The following is a 26,295-nucleotide window of genomic DNA, read 5'->3' on the forward strand; positions in this document are numbered from 1 at the left end:
GCTCCAGGCCACATGCGGCAAAAGCGCACGCGCCGCTTCGCTTCCGGGCGCAGCTCCTCGCTACCCACAATACTCTGCGACACCGACCTGTCGCAAAGGCCGCGCTTCGGCGGCGAATGAGCTACTCGCTTTCCGTGCGCTGCGGCAGCGAAGGCGGCCGCGTCTTCCTCCTTCTGCCGTGTTGCCAGATCTCCCGAGGTTATCTATCCCCACTTAAGTCTGGCCAGTTACACCTGTCTCCGCAATGCCCCCCAAGAAACAGGCTCAGGCCGGGGGCAGCAAAAAGGCGGAGCAGAAAAAGAAGGAGAAGATTATTGAGGTGAGTAGCCACCCCCTCCCCCACTCACGCCGCGAGCCCTCCGGGAAGCAGGGTCACCGCTTCCCCGGGCTCCTGCTCGCGTCTTGTGGGGCCACGTGTCCCTGCCTTCGGCTCCAGGGCCCATTGCCCCTTCTCAAGCCGCTCGTGACGCTCGCTGCCTCTCATTGCTATAGTGACGCTTCTGGCGCCCCCACACCTGGGCTTTGCTTCTCCGCACACACGTCCTCCCTCTTTCATCCACCGGGTGTGAAGTGACCCATGGGTTTTGTCTTTTGCTAGTCTCAGAATCGGAGACGTTTCTAGAGTTGTTTAAAGACGTACGCGGGACGGACTCGGGTCAGTCTTTCTGGAAGGCCAACTCATGACAGGCCTTTGTGTTCTTATTTCTTTACCCACCACCGAGGAGTTGTGCGGTTGATTTTTTTCGAGCCAGCAAATTACAACTTGGTGTCTGTTTTGATCCACCTGTGAACTTTCCCAGAAGAATGCTGGTTTCTTTTAGATCACAGCCCAGCATCTCACACATCGCACTTAATATATACAATTTGAATTAAATAGAAAAACTCATTAAGAGAGGTTAGGCTTATGTCATTAGGTGTATTAAACACCATGCCCCAATTTATATGTATATGTATGCGTGTATACGTATGTATATATGTTCAGTGCATTGAGCCTGTAGCCCTTTAATGGCCGAAAAACGGTATTGACGTTCTTAAGTGTTGTACACCTGTTTTCCAACGACAGTACCAGTTTCCTTAAGAAAATGATCAGTAGTTAGCATTCCATAAACATATTATATAACCCCAATGAGGTATTTCTTTCTTAATATTCGGTTATCATGGCCCTGAAAGCAGTCAGACTCCTTATGGTTTTGTTGTACAAATATAATCAGAACTTGGTCAATTTTCATGTAATTTTTAGTCTCCTGATTTAAGTGAAATGCTTGTGAAGAATTACAGTAACCTTGGCTAAGTTTCTCCCCTGGAGTAGAACCTGTACTCTTTAAAATTGTCAGGAAGTGATATAGCACTTAGGTAAATCTCTGGGGACCATAATTTAATAATACTCAGTGCTTTGTAAACAAGGACATTTAGGGATGTTACAAGTAGGTTTTCTTTCCTGAGATGAAGTTAATGAGTTAACCAGTAAACCATTATACAAAGTAAAACTCCCATATGATAATAAATGTTATGTGAAAATTTAACATACACTTCATACATTATAGAGTTTTAAGTACATATATATTTACTGTTTATATTTTTAATATTACATACATAAATGTTTTATTTTTAATTGGTAAAATATTTTTAAGGAATTGTACATGGAAGTTATTGAGAGGATACCATCAACTCTAAGATTGGTAAACAGTATGTTATGGCTCCATTCAACTTGTAACAAGATGGCTTGATTTTGATTTGTTTTGGTGCTGGGAATTGAACCCAGGAACTTGAGCCTGTCACAGAGCTATAACTCCAGCCAACATGGTTATTTTTAAGGTTTCATTAGTGAAGATATCACCAAAGAAAAATGCAAAAAGGCAACTATATTTACTGACCAAAAAAATCCTAATAGTTTGGTTTGGTTTTATGTGTAACTCTCCTAAAGCCCTAGCATGTCTCCATGACTGTAAGTGCATATGGAGAGATAGAGCAAGCTTAGCTCTCAGTTCCCCATCAGTTTCATCTAGAATGCTACGTTATTAGTTTTTGTATGGATTTGTAAAATTTCAGCTGGAAAGTGTTTTTATTACCGAACCATATAAATTAAGGTAAGATACACTTGTTTGTTTTCTGCACATACTGTTTAATTTTTAAATAGTTGCTAACATCTAAAACTTGAAAGATTTCATAAACATACGCACACGCACAGCTATAACATTCTAATTAGGATCCCATTCTTGTACATGAGGTAGAATGGTGGTATATTTATATATGAACACGGGAAAGTTATGTCCGATTTATATTACTATGACCTGAAATTCTAAATCAGTCAAATGAATAATTAAGTAGAATGTGATTTTCAGCAGTTTGGGGGGGGGGGGGGGTTCTGAGATTTGAACCCAGTCTTACCCATGCTAAGCTTGCAGTCTACAACTGAGCTAACTACACCCGCTGCTCCTTTAGAGGTACTTTTGAATAGACTTTAAATGGTTGTTTTACCTACCTGTCCCCTCTTCTGTATTTATATTGGTACAACTGCCAACAGTGTAGCTGCTTACTGCAGAAAAGCAACAACATGCAACTTTCGAGAATTAAGTAAAGGAAGTAAAAAGATGCATGAAAGGTAGAGAGGTTTTTTTTTTACTAATTTTTGTGTGTTTTATGGTACTGGGGATTGAACCTGAGAATTTGTGCATATTAGGCACGTGCTCTATCACTAAGCCATATTATAGCCTGAGAAGTAGCATAATTTAGTGAAAGGAGCACTAACTTTGGAGTCCTATAGACCTGGGTTTTGTGTCTTGTATTTCAAATTCCTAGCTCTGTAATTTTGGACAAGTTACATACATGACCTATCCAAACTACTATTCTCCAAGCTAAATGAGATGATAAACAAATAGTTAGTAGACCATGTGATTTTTCAACAGTTTTGTGGGAAAAGGGAGGGCTGCGGCTCAGAGCACACAACATGAAAAGTATCCACCTTATAGCATGTATATTCTATAGATGACAGGTCTTATTAATACTATATTACAAATAAGAGCTAGTTAAGGAAATTATTGCAGACTAACTTGCACTGTCTATAGGATGCTTATTTCTTGCCCACTGGAAATATTTTTTTATATTGACTATTTTTTTTCTTTCTTTCATGTAAACTACTCAAAATTTATGAATTCGTTGTATGAATAGTTATTTTCTTTCTGAAATCAGAATACCAAAGAGGCTTATAGTTCTATTAGCCATTCACACGTTGGTCCCAAATGGTATATACCATGTGTTTTCTTGGAGCTAAAATGTAATAATAAATTAAATTCAGCTTCGAACAATAGAAAGGTTGATTCTGGAAAGAGTGTTTAAGGCAAGTGAATAAAGAATGTTCATGTAAGAGCCAGTACATACCTGTAGTCCCAGTGAATTGCAGGTTTAAGGCTGGCAATTTAGCAAGACCCTGTCTCAGAATTTAAAAGATTAGGCCAGGTACAGTGGTACAGAACTGTAATCCCAGCAGCTTGGAGGTTGAAGCAGGAGGATCACAAGTTTAAAACCAGCCTCAGCAACTTAGCAAGGCATAAACAACTTAGCAAGATCCTGTCTCTAAATAAAATATAAAAAGTGCTGGGGATGTGGCTCAGTGGTTTTAGTGTCTTGGGTTCAATCCCCAGTACCATAAAATAAAATTTGAAAAATTAAAAGGGCTGAGGATATAGCTCAGCAGTAAAGCATCTCTAAGTTCAGTTCCCAGTACCAAAGGAAAAAGAGGGAGAGAATGTTTACTTGAGGACTATAGCAGCAAAGAAATAGTGATAGAGACCTATGGAAATGGGATCTATGTGTGTGAAGAATGAAGAAAAAGAAATTTTTGGTTGTTAATGAAGAACTTTAGCTGAGATTAACTAGTGATTACTTGAAGCTAGATTAATAAATTTCAGAATATCCTTTGCATATATGAATAACAAAATATATTAGATAGTGCCTGGGTAGGGTTGAAGGAATGATTTAAAACTATGCCAGCCTCTGCTTACCTTAGTATCCCAAGCAATAGAACCTGGTTATCTTGAACAGTATTCACTGCTGACCCACTCTTTCCTTGCTTCCTTTTTTTTTTTTTCAAATTCCACTACTTTTTTTAAAGAATAGAGGGAATGTTGGCCCCCTTACAGCTTGTTTTCTAAACTTGTTCATACTTGGTTTCCAAGTCATCTACTGAAACAAACATGTACTGTTTCTTCTCTAAAGCCTCACTTTTGAAACCTTACTAATCCAATGAGGGCCACTGTTTCTCAAGTTTCATTTTAACCTGATTTGGGATTCACCATAACCTTCTTTTCCTACCTCGTGTTCCCCCACTCCAAAATCCAGGCTAGTCTTTGGATAAGATTCTATTCTGTGTTCAAGAAAAAAGCTTTATTGAAGTAGTCCAAATTATAACATCCTATTTTCAAGGAGTTCTGTTGGTATTCCAGACCTACAGAGTGCTATATGGAAAACTTGTTGCATATCAACCTGCCCTACAACTTAACCACATTTCTCTTGGAAGTGCATAATTGTTTTTTGGTGGAAAGAGGAAGGACTTTGCTTAAAGTCAAATATAACTTGGTACTAACATCAAAGGTCACCTCATAGTTAACACTTACAGGCCTAGACACAGTTCTCAGTGTTTTGGAGAAAGGAGAAAGGAAACATACAAGCCACATGTAGCTTGTATATAACTCCTTTAATTCTCTCAATGAAATAAATATTACTACCATTTTTAGAGTAAAGGAAACAAGCACAAAGGTTATGTAACCTGCTTGAAGTAACTAAAATGGCAAGAAGCAGAATTAGGATTCAAACCAGGAAATTTGACTTAAGTCCTTATTGTCAATCACTATGGTATACATCTTCTCCTTTGTGAACCTTAACTTTTAAAAGGTTAAAAAAGATCCACTTTTCTATTGAGAAAACTATGGCAAAGAGGGTAATTGTTGGCCCATCTCTATTTGGGATTGGGATTCAGGCAGTCTATCATTGAGTTAAGAAAATCCAATAAGATATATATTCAGGAATATATGTTTAGTGTATGTTAGATGACTGCTTTCCCTTTCAAAAATAATAATTTCTGAACTCTAATTAGAGACTTTCAAAATGCAAGTCATTCATTATCTCTTTAGAGTGGTTAATTATGTGCTAAAGCAGTGTAATTAAACCTGAAAACTTCTTTTTTGGGGGTGCATAGAGTTTTGGAACTTATGCACCTCTACCAGAAACTTTTCTATGTGTACTTTTCTTTGTAGCAGGGCAGGTCCCCTTAGGGACTCTTTTCTTTTCCAAGTTTCATGTATCAGTGTCTACCTTGCTGCTTGCTGTTGATTATTCATAGCTTGCTTATTCTGTGTAATTGCATGTAGGGCATGGGTTGAAGCCCACCTTTACTGTTCCCTTTCAAAGCATCTATAGATATTGTACTTTGATACTGATCATTTGTAGTGGAGGGCAGTACTGGGGATTGAGCTCAGTAGCAACTAGTCTATGCCTACAGTGGCCTCTGTGCTCTGGAACTGTAGGCATAGACTAGTTGAAAGGAGGAGTAAAAATGTGGGCCTGGAAAATGGCCACGAAGAGAATTGTGGAAACTCAAACATTTTCCTCTACCAGTTCTCTTCTCCGGTCTTGTAGCCACATTAATTTACCTCCAGGCCAGAAGCTCCTTCCAAAACAGAGAATACAAAAAAAACAAACACAAAAAAGATTTCAGATACCAGTGTCTGATGGTTTCCTGCAATATTGGCCATTAATGTTGGGGTCAAACTGTGCTAGTTTCTTGGGGGTGCTATAACTAATTACCAAAATCTGGGTGGCTTATTTTCTCACAGAGAACATTCTGTAAGGAAGAATCCTTTCTTGTCTCTTCCTAGTTTCTGGTGGCATCCAACAATCTGTCATTTCCTTAGCTTATAATTGTCACTCCATTCTCTGTTGTGTTCACATTGCCTTTTCCCCCCCTATATCTTATAAAGATACAAGTTATCTGATTAGTTTTCACCCTAATCTAGTATGGCCTTATTTTGACTTATTACATCTGCAAAAACTTGTTTCCAGATTAAGTCATATTTAAGGGTCAGGTGGACGTGAATTTTGGAGGAGCATCATTTAGCCCACCGCAACCCCCAAAGATGTATACACATATGCACATACTTATGCAATGGCTTCTGAATGTTTTCTGTACTGCATACTGATAAGTAGCTAAGGTTTACCATTAGTACCTATCGCATAATAAGCATTCCATAATTGATAGCTGCTCTTATCAGTAATATTCCAGATTCAGATAAAGTGTCACTTTATAGTTAGGCAATTTTAATTTTAGCAACAGCTAGGAATGTATACGTTTCAGTAGTTTGATTTCTTGATTAAATGTAATTTCTTTTGAGAGGAACTTTATTGCCCCAACAACTAGTTCAGAACTTAATATGTCTTTTTTCTTTGACAGTATTCCCCAAAATATGATCAGCAGTGTATTTTCTTTTAGCACACTCTGATAAAAGAGTACTGTGAGGTAAACTAAGATTTTAAAGTGCTGCATACTATATTCCCTCTGCTAACGCCTCTTGAGATATCATGTGCTTAATAATTAAGACTCTGGGACTGATAAAGAAAAAAGAATTATGTCATTTTCAGGAAAAATGGATGGAACCATTATGTTAATTGAAATAAGTCAAACTCAGAAGGTTGGGGTCATGTGTTTTTCCCTTATGTGGAAGCTAGAGAGAAAAAAGAATAGATTGGGGTAGATCTCATGAAAATCAGAGGGAAGTCAGTAGAGAAAAGGGCCCAAAGTACGGGACATGGGGGGAGAGGAGAAAATGTTGGGAGTGATATTGGCCAAATTATGTTTTGTGTATCATGTGCATGTACAGATATGTAAACAAGTCCCATCAGTGCGTGCAACTATAATGCATCTATTAAAAAAATAGGGGGAGTTGGGCTGGGGATGTGGCTCAAGCGGTAGTGCGCTCTCCTGGCATGCGCGGGGCGCTGGGTTCGATCCTCCACACCACATAAAGATAAAATAAAGGTGTTGTGTCCACCGAAAACTAAAAAATAAATATTAAAAAATTCTCTCTCTCTCTCTTTCTCTCTCTCTCTTAAAAAAAAGGGGGGGGAGGGAGAAAGAATCTGGGGCTGGGGCTATAGCTCAGTAGTAGAGCCCTTTCCTAGTACGTCTGAGGTCCTTGATTCAACCCCCAGCACTGCAATAAGAAAACAAAAAGAATTAAAAATCCTGGGGCTGGGGTTTTGGCTCAGCGGTAGAGCACTCGCCTAGCACGTGCAAGGCCCTGGGTTCAATCCTTGGCACCATATAAAAATAAATAAATAAAGATATTGTGTCCAACTACAACTAAAAAGTAAATATTAAAAAAAAAAAAAGAATAAAGAATCCTATTTATTATCCTAAACATGTTCCTAAACTTGACTGTAGAACTTACCCCAGTATAACAACTCTACACATCCCATAAAACTTAATTCTGAAATACACTGTGGAATAAAACATCATAGTAGGAAATTTAATGATTGTTGTATGTATTGAATTATAAAGAATCTGGGCGTGATGTTTTGAAGTCATATATTGCCTTGGCTTGATATTTTAGTGTTTCACTTGTCTGTATGTCACAAATAACAGTATTTTTATCAATAAGTAAATGAATGATTTTTAGATAGCAGTGGAAAAATAATAATAGGAACTCCTGAGATAATTCTATGTTTTTTCTCATTTAGGACAAAACTTTTGGTCTGAAGAATAAGAAAGGCGCAAAGCAACAGAAGTTTATCAAGGCTGTCACTCACCAAGTTAAATTTGGTCAGCAAAATCCACGTCAGGTAAATAATTTGAATTTCTTTATTTTCTTAACAGATGTAACATTATTTAGCATCTGACCCTGATAAAGGTATTTTATGTTATAATTGTATTTCAAAATGGAATCCTAAATTCTTTTTCATCTTTCCTTTCTTTCTCAGTCATACCTCTTGGATGTTCCTATAAGCCATTTTTTTCCATTTTCCCAAACTTTATTAAAGAAAAAAGCAATGGTGTTAAACCTTTAGAACATAGTCAATATTTTAGGATTCCGCCCTTGAAAAGGTGACATTTGATTTCCAAACACATGCCGGAAGTTTACATATATCCCAATTGTACTAAGTAAGTAAGAAGCTAAAATCCTAAAATGTTCATCTTCTAACTAGTCTGTGGTCTGCTTTGTATCAGCAATAATTGCCAAAACAGCTACTGGGACTTCATTAATTTTTGTCTGTAGCTGTCTGAGTTCTTCTATATGCAGCAATTGCAGAATCTAGGCAACTTCATTAAGAACTGCATCTCCTGTGTCAAAGCCAAGAATATTTTTATCTAAAGCAACAGGCAAGCCCTCTTTTGTTTGATTTGCTTTAGCAACTGCATCTTGTCTTAGGCACTCTTGAATCAAAATGTGAATTGCCTTAAGCATTACCTGGTAATCATCTGATGTTGAATCTGTAGAATGTTAGCCAAAGCCATCACACCAGCCTTAAAGTCAGGATTATTTACATCTGCAGAACCATTGATCAATTTGGATGTAAATAACCTCCAAGCCATTTTAATATAGCTCTAACTTATTCTAATAATGGCTGCAGTAGACCCATACTATTCTACAGTATGGGTATATTATATCTGTTTCACTATTTTTAAGTGATCATTTTGTTTCTAGCTTTCTGACACTAAGAACACTTCTACAAGAAGGATCCTTTTACATATGTCCTTACCTGAACACATGTTCTTACATGAGTTTGTGGTTTTTTGTTTCTGTGTCATAGTTATCTACTAAAAGACTTTCTGTTTCTAGATCAAGAGAATAGATTTCAAATTTTAATAAATTTGCCTGATCACATTTCATAGAGACTATATAATATATCACATTTTCATTTGCAGTGCATAAATAATGGGTACTGAAGTTCTTTTTAATGTTTTCCAATATAAAATGTATGAAGTGATAATCTCACGTCATTTACCTCACTACTGGAAATTATCTTCATAAGCTTATTGCTTGCTTATTAGGGTATGCACATTTTTTACTTTCCTATTGAAATTCTTTATTTTGTTGTTTTTCTTTTTTGGTTGTTTTATGTTAATTTGTGAGGGATATCCTTTGTCAATATTGCAGATAATTTGTGATGTTTTAGTTCTATTTTGTTGCACAACAGTTTTATTTTTATATTGTATATGTCTGGTTTTTTAAAAATATGGTTGAAATTTATCACTTTCTTCTGGATTATACATGCTTTTTCTAATTTTTTTCCTATATTATTTTCAGTCAACAATTTGTCAAAGAAATATATTTTATATATTTTTGAATTTGTTTTCTTTAATAGCCAGCATAATTCATCCTACTGAATTAAAATACCATTGACGTATATTCATAGTAAAGTCTCAGATACATTAGGATGTGTTTCTGTATTCTCTTTTGTGCTCTAATTGTCTGCACCTAAATCAGTATCATGCTGATTTTTTTTATTAGTGTACTTATACTGTTAACTTGTAAGGCAGTTCATTCCCCAGAATGCTGCTTTTTCTTTTTGTCTTTTGTTATTGTCATTGTCATTGTTCTTGTTTATTTATTCCTCTATAAATTTCAAAATTACATTATTCATTGAAAACTCATTAAAAACATTGAGCCTTTCTCTGAGTTGCTTAGGGCCGCCTCAGCTTCCTGAGCCACTGGGATTACAGGCATTTGCCACTGTGCCCAGCAGATTTAGCCCTTTTGCTTCAGGTTCTTAGATCTTTCATTCCTTGAGATTTATAAATAGGAGTCTTTATTCCTTAAAGATTTTTCTTTTTTTTTTTTATTCTAATTAGTTATACATTACAGTAGAATGAATTTTGACACATTGTACACAAATGAAGCACAACTTCTTCCTCTGGCTGTACATGTGCAGAGTCACACCAGTAGTGTAATCATACAAGTATTTAGGGTAATAATGTCTGTCTCATTCCTCTGTCATTTCCATCTGCACACCCTCTCCCCTCTCCTCCCCTCCCCTCACTCACCTATGCACAATTCAGAGTTCCTTCATTCTTCAGTACCCCCTGTCCTATTATGGATGTGCATCCACTTAACAGAGAAAACATTGGGCCTTTGGTTTTTTGGGTTTGGCTTATTTTGCTTAGCATGATATATTCTCCAGCTCCATCCATTTACTGGCATCTCATTTCATTCTTCTTTAAGGCTGAATAATATTCCATTGTGCATATATATATATATATATATATATATATATATATGTACATACATACATACATACTACATTTTCTTCATCCATTCATCTGTTGAAGGTTGCCTAGGTTGGTTTCATAGTTTAGCTATTGTGTGTTAAGCTGTTGTAAACATTGATATGGCTGCGTCACTGTAGTCTTAAGTCCTTTGGGTATAAGCCAAGGAGTGGAATAACTGGGTCAAATGGTGGTTCCATTCCAAGTTTTCTGAGGAATCTCCATACTTTTTTTCATAGTGGTTGCACCAATTTGCAGTCCCACCAGCAAAGTTAAAGTGTTCCTTTTTTCCCACATCCTCACTAACACTTATTGCTTGTAATCTTGATAATTGCCATTCTGATTGGAGTAAAATGAAATCTTAGAGTACTTTTGATTTGCATTTCTCTAATTGCTAGAGATGATGAACACTTTTTCATGTTTGCTGATCAATTATATTTCTTGTTCTGTTCAGTTCCTTAGCCCATTTATTGATTGTGTTATTTGGTTTTTTGGTGTTAAGTTTTTTGAGTTTTTTATATATCCTGAAGACTAGTGCTGTTTTTGAGGTGTATGTGGTAAAGATTTTCTCCCATTCTGTAGACTCTCTCTTCACATTATTGTTTTCCTTTGCTGAAAGGTTTTTAGTTTTATTCCATCCCATTGATTCTTGATTTTACTTCTTGCACTTTAGGAGTCTTGTTAAGGAAGTCAGGTCCTAAGCCAACCAATATGATGAAGATTTGGGCCTAGTTTTTTCTTCTATTAGGCTCAGGGTCTCTGTTCTAGTGCCTAAATTCTTGATCCACTTTGAGTTGAGTTTTGTGCAGGGTGCGAGATAGAAGTTTTCATTTTGCTGCATATGGATTGCAGTTTTTCCGAACACCGTTTGTTGAATAGGCTATCTTTTCTCCAGTGTATGTTTTTGGTGCCTTTGTTGATTTTGTTTTTATTTAACCTCTCCTATCTCCTTTTCCTTAACTTCTGGAAGTACTTTCTTTTTAAATGTGGGAAAGAAGAGATTTTTTGTGTTTACAGATTTTTTTTTCATATGAGAGAATATCAGAATAAATATTTGTGAGATGTTAACCTCTGTCTGAAACCAGATTCTCTCAGTCATGCTGTCTGCAAATCAATTTCTCAACCCTTTCCTTTCACCTGACTTTCAGCTTGATTCTAGAGTCAAAATCTATTGCTCTTCCCAGCGGCTAACCTGATTTAATAAAAATGTACAGTCAGCCCTCCATATACAGATGTTTATATTGTCAGATTCAACCAACTACAGATCATAAATGTTTAAAACAATTGTTATATTGTTGCTGGCATGTACTGCCTAATTAGGACTAAGAGGCTCTGTATTGAACAAGCACAGACTTTTTGCTCAAGGAACTAGAATACACAACACAGATTTGGTGTCCTGGGCATGGGACCTGGAATCAATACCCACAGATACTAAGGGACAACCTTATGGTAAACCTTGGAGTTGAGTACATATTCATACATATATACAATAACAGAACATTGGTTTGAATCCTTTCTTGTTTTTTTCTTTACCCTTTTTTTATTGGTGCATTATAGTTGCACATAATGATAGGATTTGTTACATATTTATATATACATACACTATAGCAATATAATTTGGCCAGTATCACTCCTCAGCACTTCCCTCCTCCTATCCCGTAATCTCTTTCCTATACTGATCTCCCTTTGATTTTTATGAGACTCCCACCTTTCTTTTCCTTTTCCACTCTAGTTTCCACATATGAGAGAAACCATAAAACCCTTGACCTTCTGATTTCATCTTACTTTATTTTGCTTAACATAATGGTCTCTAGTTCTATCTATTTTCCTGCAAATAACATAATTTATTTATATATTCTTTGTGGCTAAATAAAACTCCATTGTGTAGATATACCAGATTGTCTCTGTCCACTTACTCATTGATACACATCTAAGCTGGTTCCATATTGTGGCTATTATGAATTGTGTTGCTGTAAACATGGCTATGCATGTATCACTATAGTATAATGACTTTAATTCTTTTTTTTTTCCTGTGGTGCTGGGGATCAAATCCAGGGCTTTGTGCATTTGAGGCAAGCATTGTACCAACTGAGCTATATCCCCAGCCCAGATGAAGACTTAATTCTTTAGGATAAATACTGAGTAGTAGTATCACTAGGTCATATGATGGTTTCTTGCCTAGTTTTTTGAGCAACCTCTATACTGATTTCCATAGTGCTTGTACTAATTTACAATCCTACCAACAGTGTAGTAGTCTCACCCACGTCCCACGTAGGCTGTAGAAATGGGGTTCCCCTCAGTGGAATGGATTGGCTGAGAAATAAAAGCTGAGAAAAAATAGAAGGGCGAAAAATAACCACAGAACACAGAAAGCAGTTTCAAAAGCAGGGGCAGGATGGGAAAGCCAATCAGCAGATGGAGCTTCTATACTCTGGTAAATTGGAGCCTGTGTCTGCTTTATTTATATCTGGAAATATCAAAGGCCTTCCAAAAAAGGTTAAATGTGGGCTGTTCAGTTCCCAACAGGTATGCCCAACTCCAGAGCTATTATGAGGTATCTTCCTAGCAGAGCGGAGATAAAGGTCACATGCATTGGGCAATCTATTGCCATGAGAGTTCACAATGCCAAACCTAAATCTCCCTGGCTACCATACCAGGAGAAGACCTTCATGTAATTCACAGATGGCTTTCTGCATAGTAGTGTTTCTTTTTCACCATATCCTCTCCAGCATTTATTATTTTTATTCTTGATGACTGCCATTCTAACTGGTGTTTGATGAAATCTGTGTAGTTTTGATTGGTATTTCACTAATTGCTAGTGATGTTGAATATCTTTTTCATATGTTATCTTTTGAGAAATGTCTGTTTAATTCATAATATTAAGTTAATATTTTATTAATATTAATTTACCCATTTACTAATTGGTTTATTTGTTGACTTTGGGGTGTAGTTTATTGAATTCTTTATACAGTATAGATATTAACTTTTCTATCAGAAGAGTAGCTAGCAAAGATTTTCTTCTATAGTTTCTATCTTTACATTCTTTTTTCTTTGTTCTGCAGAAACATTTTAACTTGGTTTCATACCATTTGTCAACTCTTAACATTATTTCCTGAGTTTCAGGGGGCCTATTGAAAAATTTATTGTCTGTGCCTATATGCTGGGGTATTGACAGTACGTTATCTTCTGGGAGTTGTACAGTTTCTGATCAAACTTCTAGGTCTTTGATCCATGTCAAGCTGATTTTTGTGCAGGGTAAGAGTTAAGAGCCTAATTTCATTCTTCTACATAAGAATAGTTTCCCCAGCACCACTTGTTAAAAACGTTGTCTTTTCTTCGTTTATGCTTTCGGCACTTTTGTCAAGAGTCAGATGACAGTAGATGTATGGTTTTGTATCTGTGTCTTCTGTTCTGTACCTTTGGTCTATATGTCTGCTTTTATGCTAGCACTATGCAGTTTTTGTTGAATCCTATCTTGTTAAATGATCTTAAATTATTTAGTGACATTGGTCATTATTCTTTCTGTGGAAGGTAAGTTATCCCTTCTAGAATTCCATTGGTGGTTAAATGAGAAGAAATTTCATTTTTCAATTCTGTTCTTTCTCCCTTGGCTTTTCTTTCCTTATGGTGTTTTGAGTGGTAATTTCAGATTTCGTAGGCCTGTGCAAAGTCACAAAATGTATGGTAGTATTTAGGTGTGATTATATCTTCAGTATTATAACTTTGATATAGTCTTAGGTAACAGGACCATCTGGGAAGATGGAGTACCTGACCATCATTAATAACTTAGAAAATGAGCAGTAGTCCTGGACATTAGGTGCACTGCTGTAAGCCCTGTGCCATAGAGTATGACCCTACTCAGTGTCTGCCCCAGACATTTCTCTTCCTATGGATAAGGAGTCTGAGGTAATGTGTCTACCCAGGTTTTGAAGCACAGCTTCCCCACAAAACTGAGCCTACTTCCAGGACCTTTAAAGGCTCCTTCCCCATAAACATGTCCATTTAGAGTTTGCTGTGCTAGCAGTATGCCTGGGGTAGCCAAAAGGAGGATGTGTCCTAGGCTCACATCTCTGAATCCTCTACATCTCTCCAGCACTTTTCACCTCTCTTCACTCCCAAGGAAGGATGAAACTGGATGGGAAAAGGAGGAGGAGTCAGGGGCTAACTCTACAATACTGCTGTGTGGTGAAACTCTCCCACATAGAGCCTGAGCATTTTAATTTGAGCTTGTTCTTGCAGTCATAAGACAAATAGGAGTATAAACCATATTTTATAATGTTGACTTGATTTCTAACTTTAAGTATTTTAAGTGGTCTAAGAGTCTCCATTGTATTCTTATTCTGGTCCTCACAAATGTTTGAGGTGAGCCTATTGAGCAAAGAATACTTTTCATTAAAGGGAGGGGTGAGGGGATGGGATTAGGAAAAACAGTAGAATGAATCAGACATAACTTTTCTATTCTTTCATATGAATACATGACCAGTGTAACTCCACATCATGTATAGCCACAAGAATAGAAAGTTATACTCCATGTATATATAATATCTCAGAAACACTCTGCTGACATGTATATTTAAAAAGAACAAATTAAAAAATTTAAAAAGAAGAAGTAAGTGAAGTGGCCAGGCACAGGGTCACATATCTATAATCCCAGAAACTCAGAAAACTGAGGCAGGAGGATCACATAGTCAAGGCCAGTGTTAACAACTTCTTTTGTAAGGCCTCAAGCCACTTAGCAAGACCCTGTTTCAAAATAAAAAGGACAGAATGTAGCTCAGTGGTAAAGCCCCTCTGGCTTCAATCCACAGTACCAAAAAATGAAGTACAAAGTGACTTAAATTTTTTCTTTTTAATTTAGTCAAGGTCAGAATTTAGGAAGTCTTTGACCTAATTATAGCATTTGCCATTACTTTCCTAAAATTCCTTTTTGACCCCTTTTGTTCTGGTTTTTACTAATTTGTTTGGTATTTCTTGTTCTCTTTCATGGGCTACATAGGGTCTGTTGATTGATTCAGTACAGGTATTCCTCGAGAAAGCATCCTCTGCTCACTTTTTTATGCTGTCCCGAGTAATCTCATACACTAAAATTTTAATCACCTATGATCTATAACCTGTTATTTTAAAATTTATCTCAAATCAAACTCTATTTAATAGTTTCAGTAGAATCATTATCAATGTCTGATGAAGCTCTCTTCTAAATAACTCCACCCAGATGCTCTGTAAGCATTTCCTAGTGAGTATGCCCCAAACTGAGCTCATCTCCACCTCCTATCCTAAAACCTGTTTCTCCTGTATTCCCTGTCTTAACACCACTAATTAAACATGATAATCCTAGACTCCTTCTACTTTACACTTCATATTCAGTAACTTAGTCCTATCAGTTCTGCTTCCTAAGTAGCTCTTTGTTTCTTTTTTCCATCCTAACTGCTAATGACTATTTTAACTCTTGTGTTTTCTTGCCTACAGCAATTGCAGTAGGCTCTTTGCCTTCTTCAACCTTGAATTTCTAGTCTGTCTTCCACCAAGCTGCCATACTCACCTTTTAAAAATAAAACATGCTCTTGGGGCTGGTGTTGTGGCTCAGTGGTAGAGCGCTCGCCTAGCATGAGACACTGGGTTCTATCCTCCACACCATATATAAATAAACAAAATAAAGGTCTGCTGACAATAAATAAATATATATATATATATATATATATATATAATCAACAACAACATGCTCTTGTCACTTACTTATTTTAAACCAACTAAGTTGTACCCTGTCACCTGCTGGTAAAGTCCAAATTTCTCACTGTTGTTTCTCATACCTTGTTCCTCTAGTCCCTGTATCTTCATTGGCTGGCACTTTCTGCATTCCTTTCTTGCTCATCAGAAGAGCTCATCTATAAGGTTATCGACTCAATCTAATTTTTGTAGGTATATAGATATTTTTTGTTCCCAGCGCACCATGTGTATTATATTATAGTTGTTGGCATGTCTGTCTTTCCCTTAGATTCTGAACTTCTTTAAATAAGCATCTTTTGTCTTTTCAACTTTATATTCCTTGTCATCTAACATAGGACCTGATATATAAATGTTTGGATGAATCCTCTATAATCAATTAGGTAGGTAAATCATGTGCCTAGAACTATTTTTTTGTTGTTGTTGTTTTAATTTCCTGCCATGACCTAGTCTAGTTTTTTTTTTTTTTTTTTTTTTTCACAGCGACACTGTAATGTTTTGGGTGGAACAATTGTGCGTGGGACTGTACATTTCAGAAGGTTTGCATTGCTCATCTTCAAAATGTACTCATACTTCTTTGGGTTGTTGTCATAGAAAAATATATCTCAGTGGAAACCATTTACTAAAAATGTTAGGCATTGTAGTAAATGCTTAATGTTTGTTGCCATAAGCTTTTGAATATGCTTTTAATTAGACATGGTACCATTTTTAGACCAAAAAAGAATTCATTACAAGGTTTAGCAATTCTTTTTAATAGTTTAACCCCAATATTTAATATATACTGCAAGACCATTCTATAGATACAGATATATGCAAATGTCTTTGTTATGTTATTGACTACTGTGTGGTGAAAACAGTTTTGTAAATAATCAAATTTACATTTTTAAACCTGGGAATATTTTAGGTAGCACAAAGTGAAGCTGAAAAGAAATTGAAGAAAGATGACAAAAAGAAAGAATTGCAGGAGCTGAATGAACTTTTCAAACCTGTAGTTGCTGCTCAAAAAATAAGCAAAGGTAAAACTTATATATTGGAGGTGTTATTTTTATGAAGTGTAATTGATGTTTACAACTCTGGATTTGTTTTGCTGTTCATTAGCTATGTCATTATACAACTATAACTCCGTTCGTTAGCCCCACACATCAGAAAAATTAAGAATTTAAACAGTCCCTTTGTTGATTTATAACATTTAATCTTTGGTAGTAGTCAAGGCAAAGCTATAGTTGCATAAAGCATAAGTCATACATTTTTAGCAGCACTCATGTTTGTTTCTCTGGTCCTGCCTCATTGACTTCAGCTAGGCAAGTGACATTTATGTAATAACGTTTATGTTTAGTTCCCACCCCCGCACCTCTTTTAGTAAGAATAAAACGGAGAAATAGAGACAAAATGCTATGGAAAGAACCGTAAGGAAATATTTTCCTAGTCAAATACAATCTGTACTTTATTATCCAGCAGATTGTAATGCAAATTTCACATGCCATTTGATATAGGTGCAGATCCCAAATCTGTGGTGTGTGCATTCTTCAAGCAAGGACAATGTACTAAAGGAGATAAGTGTAAGTTCTCTCATGACTTGACTTTGGAGAGAAAATGCGAGAAACGAAGTGTTTATATTGATGCAAGAGATGAAGAACTTGAAAAAGGTACTTTTTTTTTAATATTCTCTTAAAAATAAATACCTATTCCTTTTGGTTTATTGTTAAGATATTTAGTAACTTAAATGTAACAATCTTCATCATATTGTTTGTAAAGAATAATTAATTGTGTTTGCTATTTTTTGCAAAATCTGATTTTACTTCCTTATTCCTTTGATAAAATAAATGAAGGTGTGGGTGGGAGTTGTGTTGTGGCTCAGTGGTAGAGCACTCACCTAGCATGTGTGAAGCACTGGGTTTGATTCTCATCAATATAAATAAATGTGTGGTGTCCATCTACAACTAAAAATAAATAAATAAATGGAGATGTTTAAAAGCCAGGAATTTTATTTTGAATTTGTCACTCTTCTACAGTACTACCTTCTCATTTGCCTCAGCTACTTAGGAAGCATTGGTGAATTTCTAATAATATTGTTTTATGCCTACCCTTGGTGTTTTAAAGAAAAATGTTAGGATATGAGTCTTACAATGCAATATATTCCCTCTCTATTTGAGGAGGTATACGTTAGTAGGAACAGTAGATACAAATATTTAATCTTCATATTTCTTTTAGATACTATGGATAATTGGGATGAGAAAAAGCTGGAAGAAGTAGTGAACAAGAAGCACGGTGAGGCGGAAAAGAAAAAACCAAAAACTCAAATAGTATGTCCTTTTCTTGAATTGAGTTGCTGTGGTAATTATTATTAGGGAGAATTATGTGTCAAGGTATCTTTACAATTTTTTGTTGGATTATTAGAAAATTTTCTTTTATCAGTATAAGTTACATCAAGTTTTATTTTTAGAATTTACAAGTTATGTTTTACAAAATTCGATTCTTATTTGGAAAGTAAAAAACCATGCCACTTTATAAAGTCCTCTAAATGCTATTTTCTGGGGTGATCTTACTTTCTCAGATATTGATGAATATAATCATATATTCAGATAAGAATTGGTTTTTTGAAGTCTGACATAGTGGTGCATGCCTATAATCCCAGCAATTTGGGAGGCTGAGGCAGGAGGATTTCATGTTCAAGGCAAACCTCAACAACTTAGCAAGAAGCTCAGCTATTTAGGGAAACCCTGTCTCAAACTAAAAAGGACTAGGGAAATAATTTGTTTGGTTTTAATAATGAGGAAAAAATTTTTTTAATTGCCAGGTTAAATATGAGTTTTTGGTGTATAGTAGATCTATGATACTAAGAATTATGCCTTTAAAAAATGGTGAAATTATTTCTCAGACTGCATTCATGTCCACATATTTAGTACTACTAAAGTGAAAAATCTTGCTATGCTAAAAAAATATTTTGAATACTACCTTCACTTAAAACTGTTTCTTCGGAAAAACACATCACTTGTTAATTTTTCATTATTTGCAAAGGTTGTTGTTACCTGAGGCTTCAATATAATTGCATCTTGTATCCATTCACATTTTGAAGGGTGGCTATCCTTTGTGTTCTTATTGAGCCTTGTTCTCTTGTGATTCACAATATGAAATGGTCATGTAATTCGTATAATGTTTCTGTTATTACTGTATGACACTAGTATTTAGGAAAGATAAAATCAAAACATAATTATGATATTTTCATGACCACTTATATATGCTAATATGAAACAAAAGTCTTTTTTGGTACTGGGTATTGAACCCAGGGTCAGGTAACCACTAAGCCAAATTCCCAGATTTTTTTTATATTTTATTGTCTCACTAAGTTGCTTAGGTCCTCGATAAGTTGCTGAGGCTGGCTTTGAATTCTCAGTCCTCCTGCCTCAGCCTTCCAAGCCACTGAAATTACAGGTGTATGCCACCATACCCAACAACAACAAGTTCTTTGTATAATTAGAAAGAACATTGCCTAAAATATGAGCTTTATATGAATTCTCTCTGTAGGAAATTTGTCATTGTATCAAATATTTTAGATAAATTTTTAGGCATAGTTCTGCATGTACGTAGTTAGTCCTAAAATGTCAGTGGAATGTATTGTTCGATATACTTAAGCATTTACCATGGAAATGGACTACATCAAGCCACTACTTCTAAACAATATTGTCTCTATAGGTGTGCAAGCATTTCCTTGAAGCTATTGAAAATAACAAGTATGGCTGGTTTTGGGTGTGCCCTGGAGGGGGTGATAATTGCATGTATCGTCATGCGCTACCTCCTGGATTTGTGTTGAAAAAGGATAAAAAGAAAGAAGAGAAAGAAGATGAAATATCATTAGAAGATCTGATTGAAAGAGAGGTAACTAGTGTCTTTTTCCAACTGTTTAAAACAAACAAAAAAAAAACTCAGCAGTATGTATTGTTGATTCTAATGTTTACCACTTGGGGGCAATAGCATGTTGTTATGAAAGGGAAAAAATATTGTGGCCTTTCTCCTAAGTTGCCCTACTTTAATTATTCTTTGTCTAAAATGTAAATCTAGCCATAAACATTAGCCAGTCATGTGTAACAGTTTTTTGAGAACCAAGTTGTTTTCATAAGATGGAGTTATATAAAATGCTTAACCAGATCTCAGATTGACTAAACTTTGTTAGTCCTAAATGCTTTTGTCTGTATCTTTTTTTTTCCTACCATTATACTAATTATTAATATATATATGGAAGGACACATTTCACCTCCAGCTTTTCGGTTATATTTTGTATACCATTGCTGGACTTAAAATGCTATCTTATTAGGGGGGAACAAGTATGATTAAAAAGGTTCTACAGCAGGGCTGGGGATATAGCTCACTTGGTAGAGTACTTGTCTCAAATGCACAGGGTCCTGAGTTCAATCCCCAGCTCCTCAAAAAAAAAAAAAAAAAAAAAGGCGGGGGTGAGGGGATCTACAACTACTCCTGGCTCAGCAAAAAGAACAATTTTAGTCTGTGAGTTAACAGATATGCCTATCAGGAATTACATGAAATTATTGGAAGTTTTAGATTTAGCATTATATATTTTTAAATATATACATTTTGTCTCATCATGGATAATCTTAAGTCATATAAATGCTTAATGTTGAGATTATATACCTTGTTCTTAAGTAAACATATTTGATATATTATAGGATTATAATGTAGACTTTAGAATCAAGTGTATTTGGGACTGTTTATATCCTAGTTCCACTACTTGTTAGCTATTCATCTTTGATAAATTTTCTTTTAAACACTGCTTATAAGTGGTGATCAATGTGTTAGCATATGTGTGTAAAGCTTTTAACATTGAATACCAGGCAGATGTTCAGCAAGTATTATTTCTCTGTATATTTATTACCTGATTATTGCCCTTGAGAAGCAAGTGGTATTTTTTTGTTTAGTTTTGTTTCTCAACAAGTGAAATTTGCATATTGCTATGGTGCTTTTTGTTTTTCATAATTAGTTCATGTTAAAACAATTTTTCTTGACAAGTTTTATTTTTGATATCCAGTGTTGAGAAGAAATCTAGCTCAGAGTAGTATGTTTTAAGTATTTGTATATCTGGACACTGATTTTGCTCATTGACATGTAATATAAAAGGGCATTAGTTTATTCCATATTCAGTGTGTTTAGGATATTCATAAGCAAGGAATTAATTCATTAAAAGAAAACTGCTCTGTCTTTGCAGCGTTCTGCCCTAGGTCCAAATGTTACCAAAATCACTCTAGAGTCTTTTCTTGCATGGAAGAAAAGAAAAAGACAAGAAAAGATTGACAAACTCGAACAAGATATGGAAAGAAGGAAAGCTGACTTCAAAGCAGGGAAAGCTCTCGTGGTATGTCCCAAACTCACACAAGTTGATCCTTTACTGTTTCTTCCATTTTATAATTCCTATCATGCAAGATTTTGTCTTTATGTAATAATGGATGTGTCTAAAATCAGTGACCATGAAATATTTGAATTTTCTTCTCAGTTGATAGCATTTGTGTGTCTCAATAGATCAGTGGCCGGGAAGTGTTTGAATTTCGTCCTGAATTGGTCAATGATGACGATGAGGAAGCAGATGATACCCGTTACACTCAGGGAACAGGTGGTGATGAGGTAAGAGGATGCTTTGGCTTCATCTGTTCATGTTAATTGAAAGAAACAATAGAAAGAATAAAGCAGAATGGTTAATAGCACCAACAATGAAGCCAGCATGCCTTGGTTTAAATGTTTATTCCATTAATAAACTAATAAATTTGTATTATTTTGTAGTTATTTTATGAATTTAGGACAGTATTTTGTATATAGTTATGTGCTATAGTATTAGCTATAAGATATGTTTTAGTCTTCCTTTAAAATAAAAAATAAGGCCTTTGTGTTTAATATTTTATGCTTAAAATCATGGGACAGTGTTACTTCCTAAAATGTAGAGTAGAGAGCCTGTGACAAAGGCAGCCATTGGGTTGTAGAGATTTCAGTGATAGCAAACAACTTACTGTTTATTTTTTATGTAATTTTTATAAAACAGAAGAGAAGACGTAGGGAGATTATTGGAAGAACAGTATACTCTAAAAATGTAATGCCAAAGGAAACTTCAAATTTGACAATGCTACTCTTTTCCCAGAGAAGTTTGGAAAAAGAAATGAATTTAAATAACAGTTGATCGTTTGTTTTCATTTGACATTAGTGTTAATTTTATTTCATTAAGATAAATCTTAGAAGTAATAATAATTTGTGGAAATTATTTATTATAATTTATTATAATTATTGGTACTTAATAATTGTATAAGTTAACAGGTATAATTGTGACATTTTCATACATGTATATAACATGCTTTGATTTTCTCCTCTCTCCCTCCCCCCCCATGTACCTTCCCCTTCCCTAGTAGGACCCCTTCTGTATGAAAATTATTCTTATTTGTATCAACTTTCTTTTCTATGTGTTGTTAAAGGTTGATGATTCTGTGAGCGTAAATGACATAGATTTAAGCCTGTACGTCCCAAGAGATGTAGATGAGACAGGTATTACTGTAGCCAGTCTTGAAAGATTCAGCACATATGCTTCAGACAAAGATGGTAAGTATGCTACCTATTACAGAATACTAAGAACTAGAAAGCTACCTAAAGAGAATTAGACCAGACTTGGAAAAATTAGATATGGATAGGTATCAGACTGGTAACTTAAATATGGGTTTGGCCATATATAAAACTATCAGTGAATAGGAGAATCTGTAGAAATTAGTGGTTGGGGGATATTGATTCCATTAACTGAAACTAGAAGGGGACCAAAAGCAAAGCTGGAGATACAGGTAATAGGTTCAGTGTGGAATCTCATGAATTTGACTTTTTGTTATCACAAATGACATTGTCTAGGGTATTCTGTGACCATTTGCAGAAGAAAACAGTTTGAAAGCCATCTGTATGGGTGTCTGAGTGAATGAGCTCATCTAGGCATAGCACATAGAATGATAACATTCCAAAACACACTGCAAACAGCGTTATTTTAGGATAGACAAAAGAGGAAATACTTTAAAAAGATACTGAGGAGCTCAGAGAAAAATTACAAAATAAGAGTTTCAGAAAAATCAAAGAGGATTAGATTTATAAATAAGTTATTAGTTATGGTTAGTAAAGGAGTTATAGGAATAAGTTGCCAATTTTTAACAGCATGTACCACTCACTTTTGACTTTAAGAAGGAGGTCCTAGGAAGGGCTTTTTAGGATATAGGAAGCCTAAATGAGAAAAAAGATCTGATAGGGGAAGAGAAATTGTTAAATTAAAGGAGCTTAGTTAAAGAAGTAAGGCCTATAAAGATAAATAATGATTGAGAATGGAGGAAAAGCTGTCTGCGGTGTAAATGGAAAGAAAGATTGTTATGATTTTTGTCTAATTGTGCCTTGAGTAAGAGGTTTGTAGAGAGGAGTAAAGTTTGACATGTTTCATATTAATGAAGCAGAAGCCAAGATAGAAAGGCTAAACCTTTTTTTTTTTTTTTTAAATAATAAAAGCACATAGTTTATACTTGAAACACTAATCTGTCCTCTGGAGATCTAAGAATGCTGTCACTATTGTCTTTCCAATATAAAGACTGATTTGCTCCTTTTAAAAATGGAACTTGGGTAATATTAGGTACAAGCAGGAGTAATATTTCAGAGTTTATAATCCCCAAGACTATCATCAAAAGTGTTTGAAATAGCTAAAATTTAAATTAGGCTATTAAAAATTGTCTTTGTGTAAATGTCTGAACAAGAGAGACAGCATTTTTGTTTTCTCATTTACTATAAGGAAAAATAGTTACTTAGTTCTAAGATCTTTTTTATGGTGCTAGGGATTGAACCCAGGATCCTATATATGCAAGACAAGTGCTCTACCACTGAGCTGCATCCCCATCCTACTAGGCTGTTTTATAACAGTTTGTTACATGATGAAATTTTTCTAGTTTCACACAGCATTACAATTAGTGTGATTTAACTACTATTTACAAAATTACAAGCTAGATAGCTGTTTATGTGCATTTTTTGATTCCATACAATTTATTCAAATACATTATGTATAAGTTGACTGTTTTAAAACCTAATTACCTGGTCATGTAGGGAATACAGAGTTGTAGAAGATTCATCTTGCCTTTAAGTATGTAAATCATTAAGGTTTCAATTTCCTTCAGTAAACACAGTGTTTTACAGTAGACATAAATAATCATTACAAATAAGCTTAGAAAAAGAAAAATCAGTTCTAGCTGCAGTAATCCCCAGGAACAGCTTTCATGGGGCAGAGTGGGGTGGTACAGATAAAGGAAGGAGAAGTATTAGTCTGCTGCAGTAATCCCCAGGAACAGCTTTCATGGGGCAGAGTGGGGTGGTACAGATAAAGGAAGGAGAAGTATTAGTCTAAGCTGTCAACTGCTAGTGGAGCATAGTGTTATTTCTATGCCACATTGATTTCAATTTTTTATTTTTAGAAAACAAATTAAGTGAAGCTTCTGGAGGTAGAGCTGAAAATGGTGAAAGAAGTGATTTGGAAGAAGACAACGAAGGGGAGGGACAGGAAAATGGAGCCATCGATGCTGTTCCTGTTGATGAAAATCTTTTTACTGGCGAAGATTTGGATGAACTAGAAGAAGAATTAAACACACTTGATTTAGAAGAATGACACCAAACAAGTCAATGAAAATATTTAAGTCAGCTCAGCATGAGTTGAAATTGACTACATTAATTTTTTCCACCTAGAATCAACAGGATGTTTATTTCCCATGCTGATTCTGGAGGGCTTACTCTCCTCCAAAAAAGGAATAATCTCCCTACGTCTTCTCTTCTGACTTTGACTACATCTCATAGTAAGTTCAGAGTAGTTCATGATAAATTGAAAATATAATGGTCATTACAGAAAATGATTGATTGTCGTAACTGTCCACTCAAGTAGGAAATGTAACTGCTTTTCCAGCTTTTGGTTTTCATTGGGCATGTATTATTACCAGGAACAACATAAATTTTAAATACCCCTTATTTGATGCAGTTATTTTAATGAGTGGTTTCCTTTCCTTTGAATTTATGTTTTAAAGACTGCCTAAAACATGAGCACTGTACTTCATAAAGGATACTGCATATGCAGATTCAGTATTGTATCTTTGAACAACTGGATGGACATTTAAAATGGAACTTCTTTAACCTGACAGGATCAGCTACAATGCCCTGTGTTAAACTGTTTAAGTTTTCCCTCTTCTTTTTTGCCAATAAAGTTGTAAATAAAGACCATCATACATTAAAATCCAAATATGGTCCCTTTTTTCTTTCTAATTTTTTATTTGAAAATTTTCTTAACATTTCTAGCTTGAGAATTTAACTGAGTATCTGTTATAGTATCACATAAGGCACAGACACTTGATTTTTTTTTTCTTTTTAAACTTCAGTAGAAGTATTGATGGTATTAACAATGAGTTTAGCAACTAATTCTTAGCTTCCAGAAGAGCCTGTAGGTGATATTATATGAAAAATAATTTCTGAATTGATAGCTCATTAGCCTAAGTAAATATCACTTTCAAAGACTACATCAGAATTGTTGAGGTCCATGGTGTTAAAATAGTGCATACTCAAGTTTGATTGGTCCATTTGCAAGAATCTAAACAAATTCACCAGAAATCTTTGGGTTGAGTTTCTTTGTCATTGAGATTCCCTGAAAAATTAGGGTGATAACACATTTAAAATGGACATCATTTGTTAATGACATATTTAATACTAGATAACTTACCATTATTATATTATATATTTTTCCATATTACACTGCTACTTTTGTTATTTACAAATATAAATGGATTTTGAAGCAACTAAGATAATCTTACTGAAGTGTCAGATGACCTGGGCCTTATTCTCATTTTTAAATCTCTGGATTAGTTTTTTTCATTTGCATTGGAAAGCTAAGACTGAATGATCTCTAAAGCGCTTGTGAATTGTAAAACCTAAGAAAATATGATTATAAAATTTGTCACATGATAATATCAAAGTTGATAAAGAAATTTACTTTGTAGCTATTGAATATTAGCACTATAATTTACATTTTTCAAATAGGAGAAATCATGAGCCAAGTTTATTTCCTGTCTGTCTTTTTAAAACTCTACCCCCACGCTATCAATTCTTGTTTTCAATTTTTGAAACAATCTTAAATTTTTTTCTAAGAATTTATCTAATAACTGAAAGTTAAAATTCAGTTACTTTCAACCCTAATTTTTTATTTTATTTTATTTTATTTTATTTTGTTTTACATGTAAGATAGACCCATTTAAACAAACAAAAGACTGGAGGGTTTG

The 26,295-nt window shown here is 35.0% G+C and overlaps 1 protein-coding gene across 1 annotated transcript; it reads left to right on the forward strand.

The window, feature by feature from the left end:
- Positions 1 to 93: 93 nt before the first annotated feature.
- On the forward strand, positions 94 to 25,265 carry Zc3h15 (zinc finger CCCH-type containing 15). Its single transcript, XM_046447592.2, has 10 exons — positions 94 to 319; positions 7,732 to 7,833; positions 16,884 to 16,995; positions 17,473 to 17,625; positions 18,191 to 18,282; positions 19,673 to 19,855; positions 21,198 to 21,344; positions 21,509 to 21,610; positions 22,447 to 22,570; positions 24,454 to 25,265. The coding sequence occupies exons 1-10, from the start codon at positions 245 to 247 to the stop codon at positions 24,642 to 24,644; spliced, it is 1,281 nt and encodes a 426-aa protein (XP_046303548.1). The 5' UTR covers positions 94 to 244; the 3' UTR covers positions 24,645 to 25,265.
- Positions 25,266 to 26,295: the final 1,030 nt, after the last annotated feature.

The sequence above is a fragment of the Marmota monax genome, unplaced genomic scaffold, assembly GCF_021218885.2.
Source record: "Marmota monax isolate L192 unplaced genomic scaffold, Marmota_monax_Labrador192_F-V1.1 WCK01_AAM20220418_F8-fsc00007, whole genome shotgun sequence".
NCBI classification, from domain to species: Eukaryota; Metazoa; Chordata; class Mammalia; order Rodentia; family Sciuridae; genus Marmota; species Marmota monax.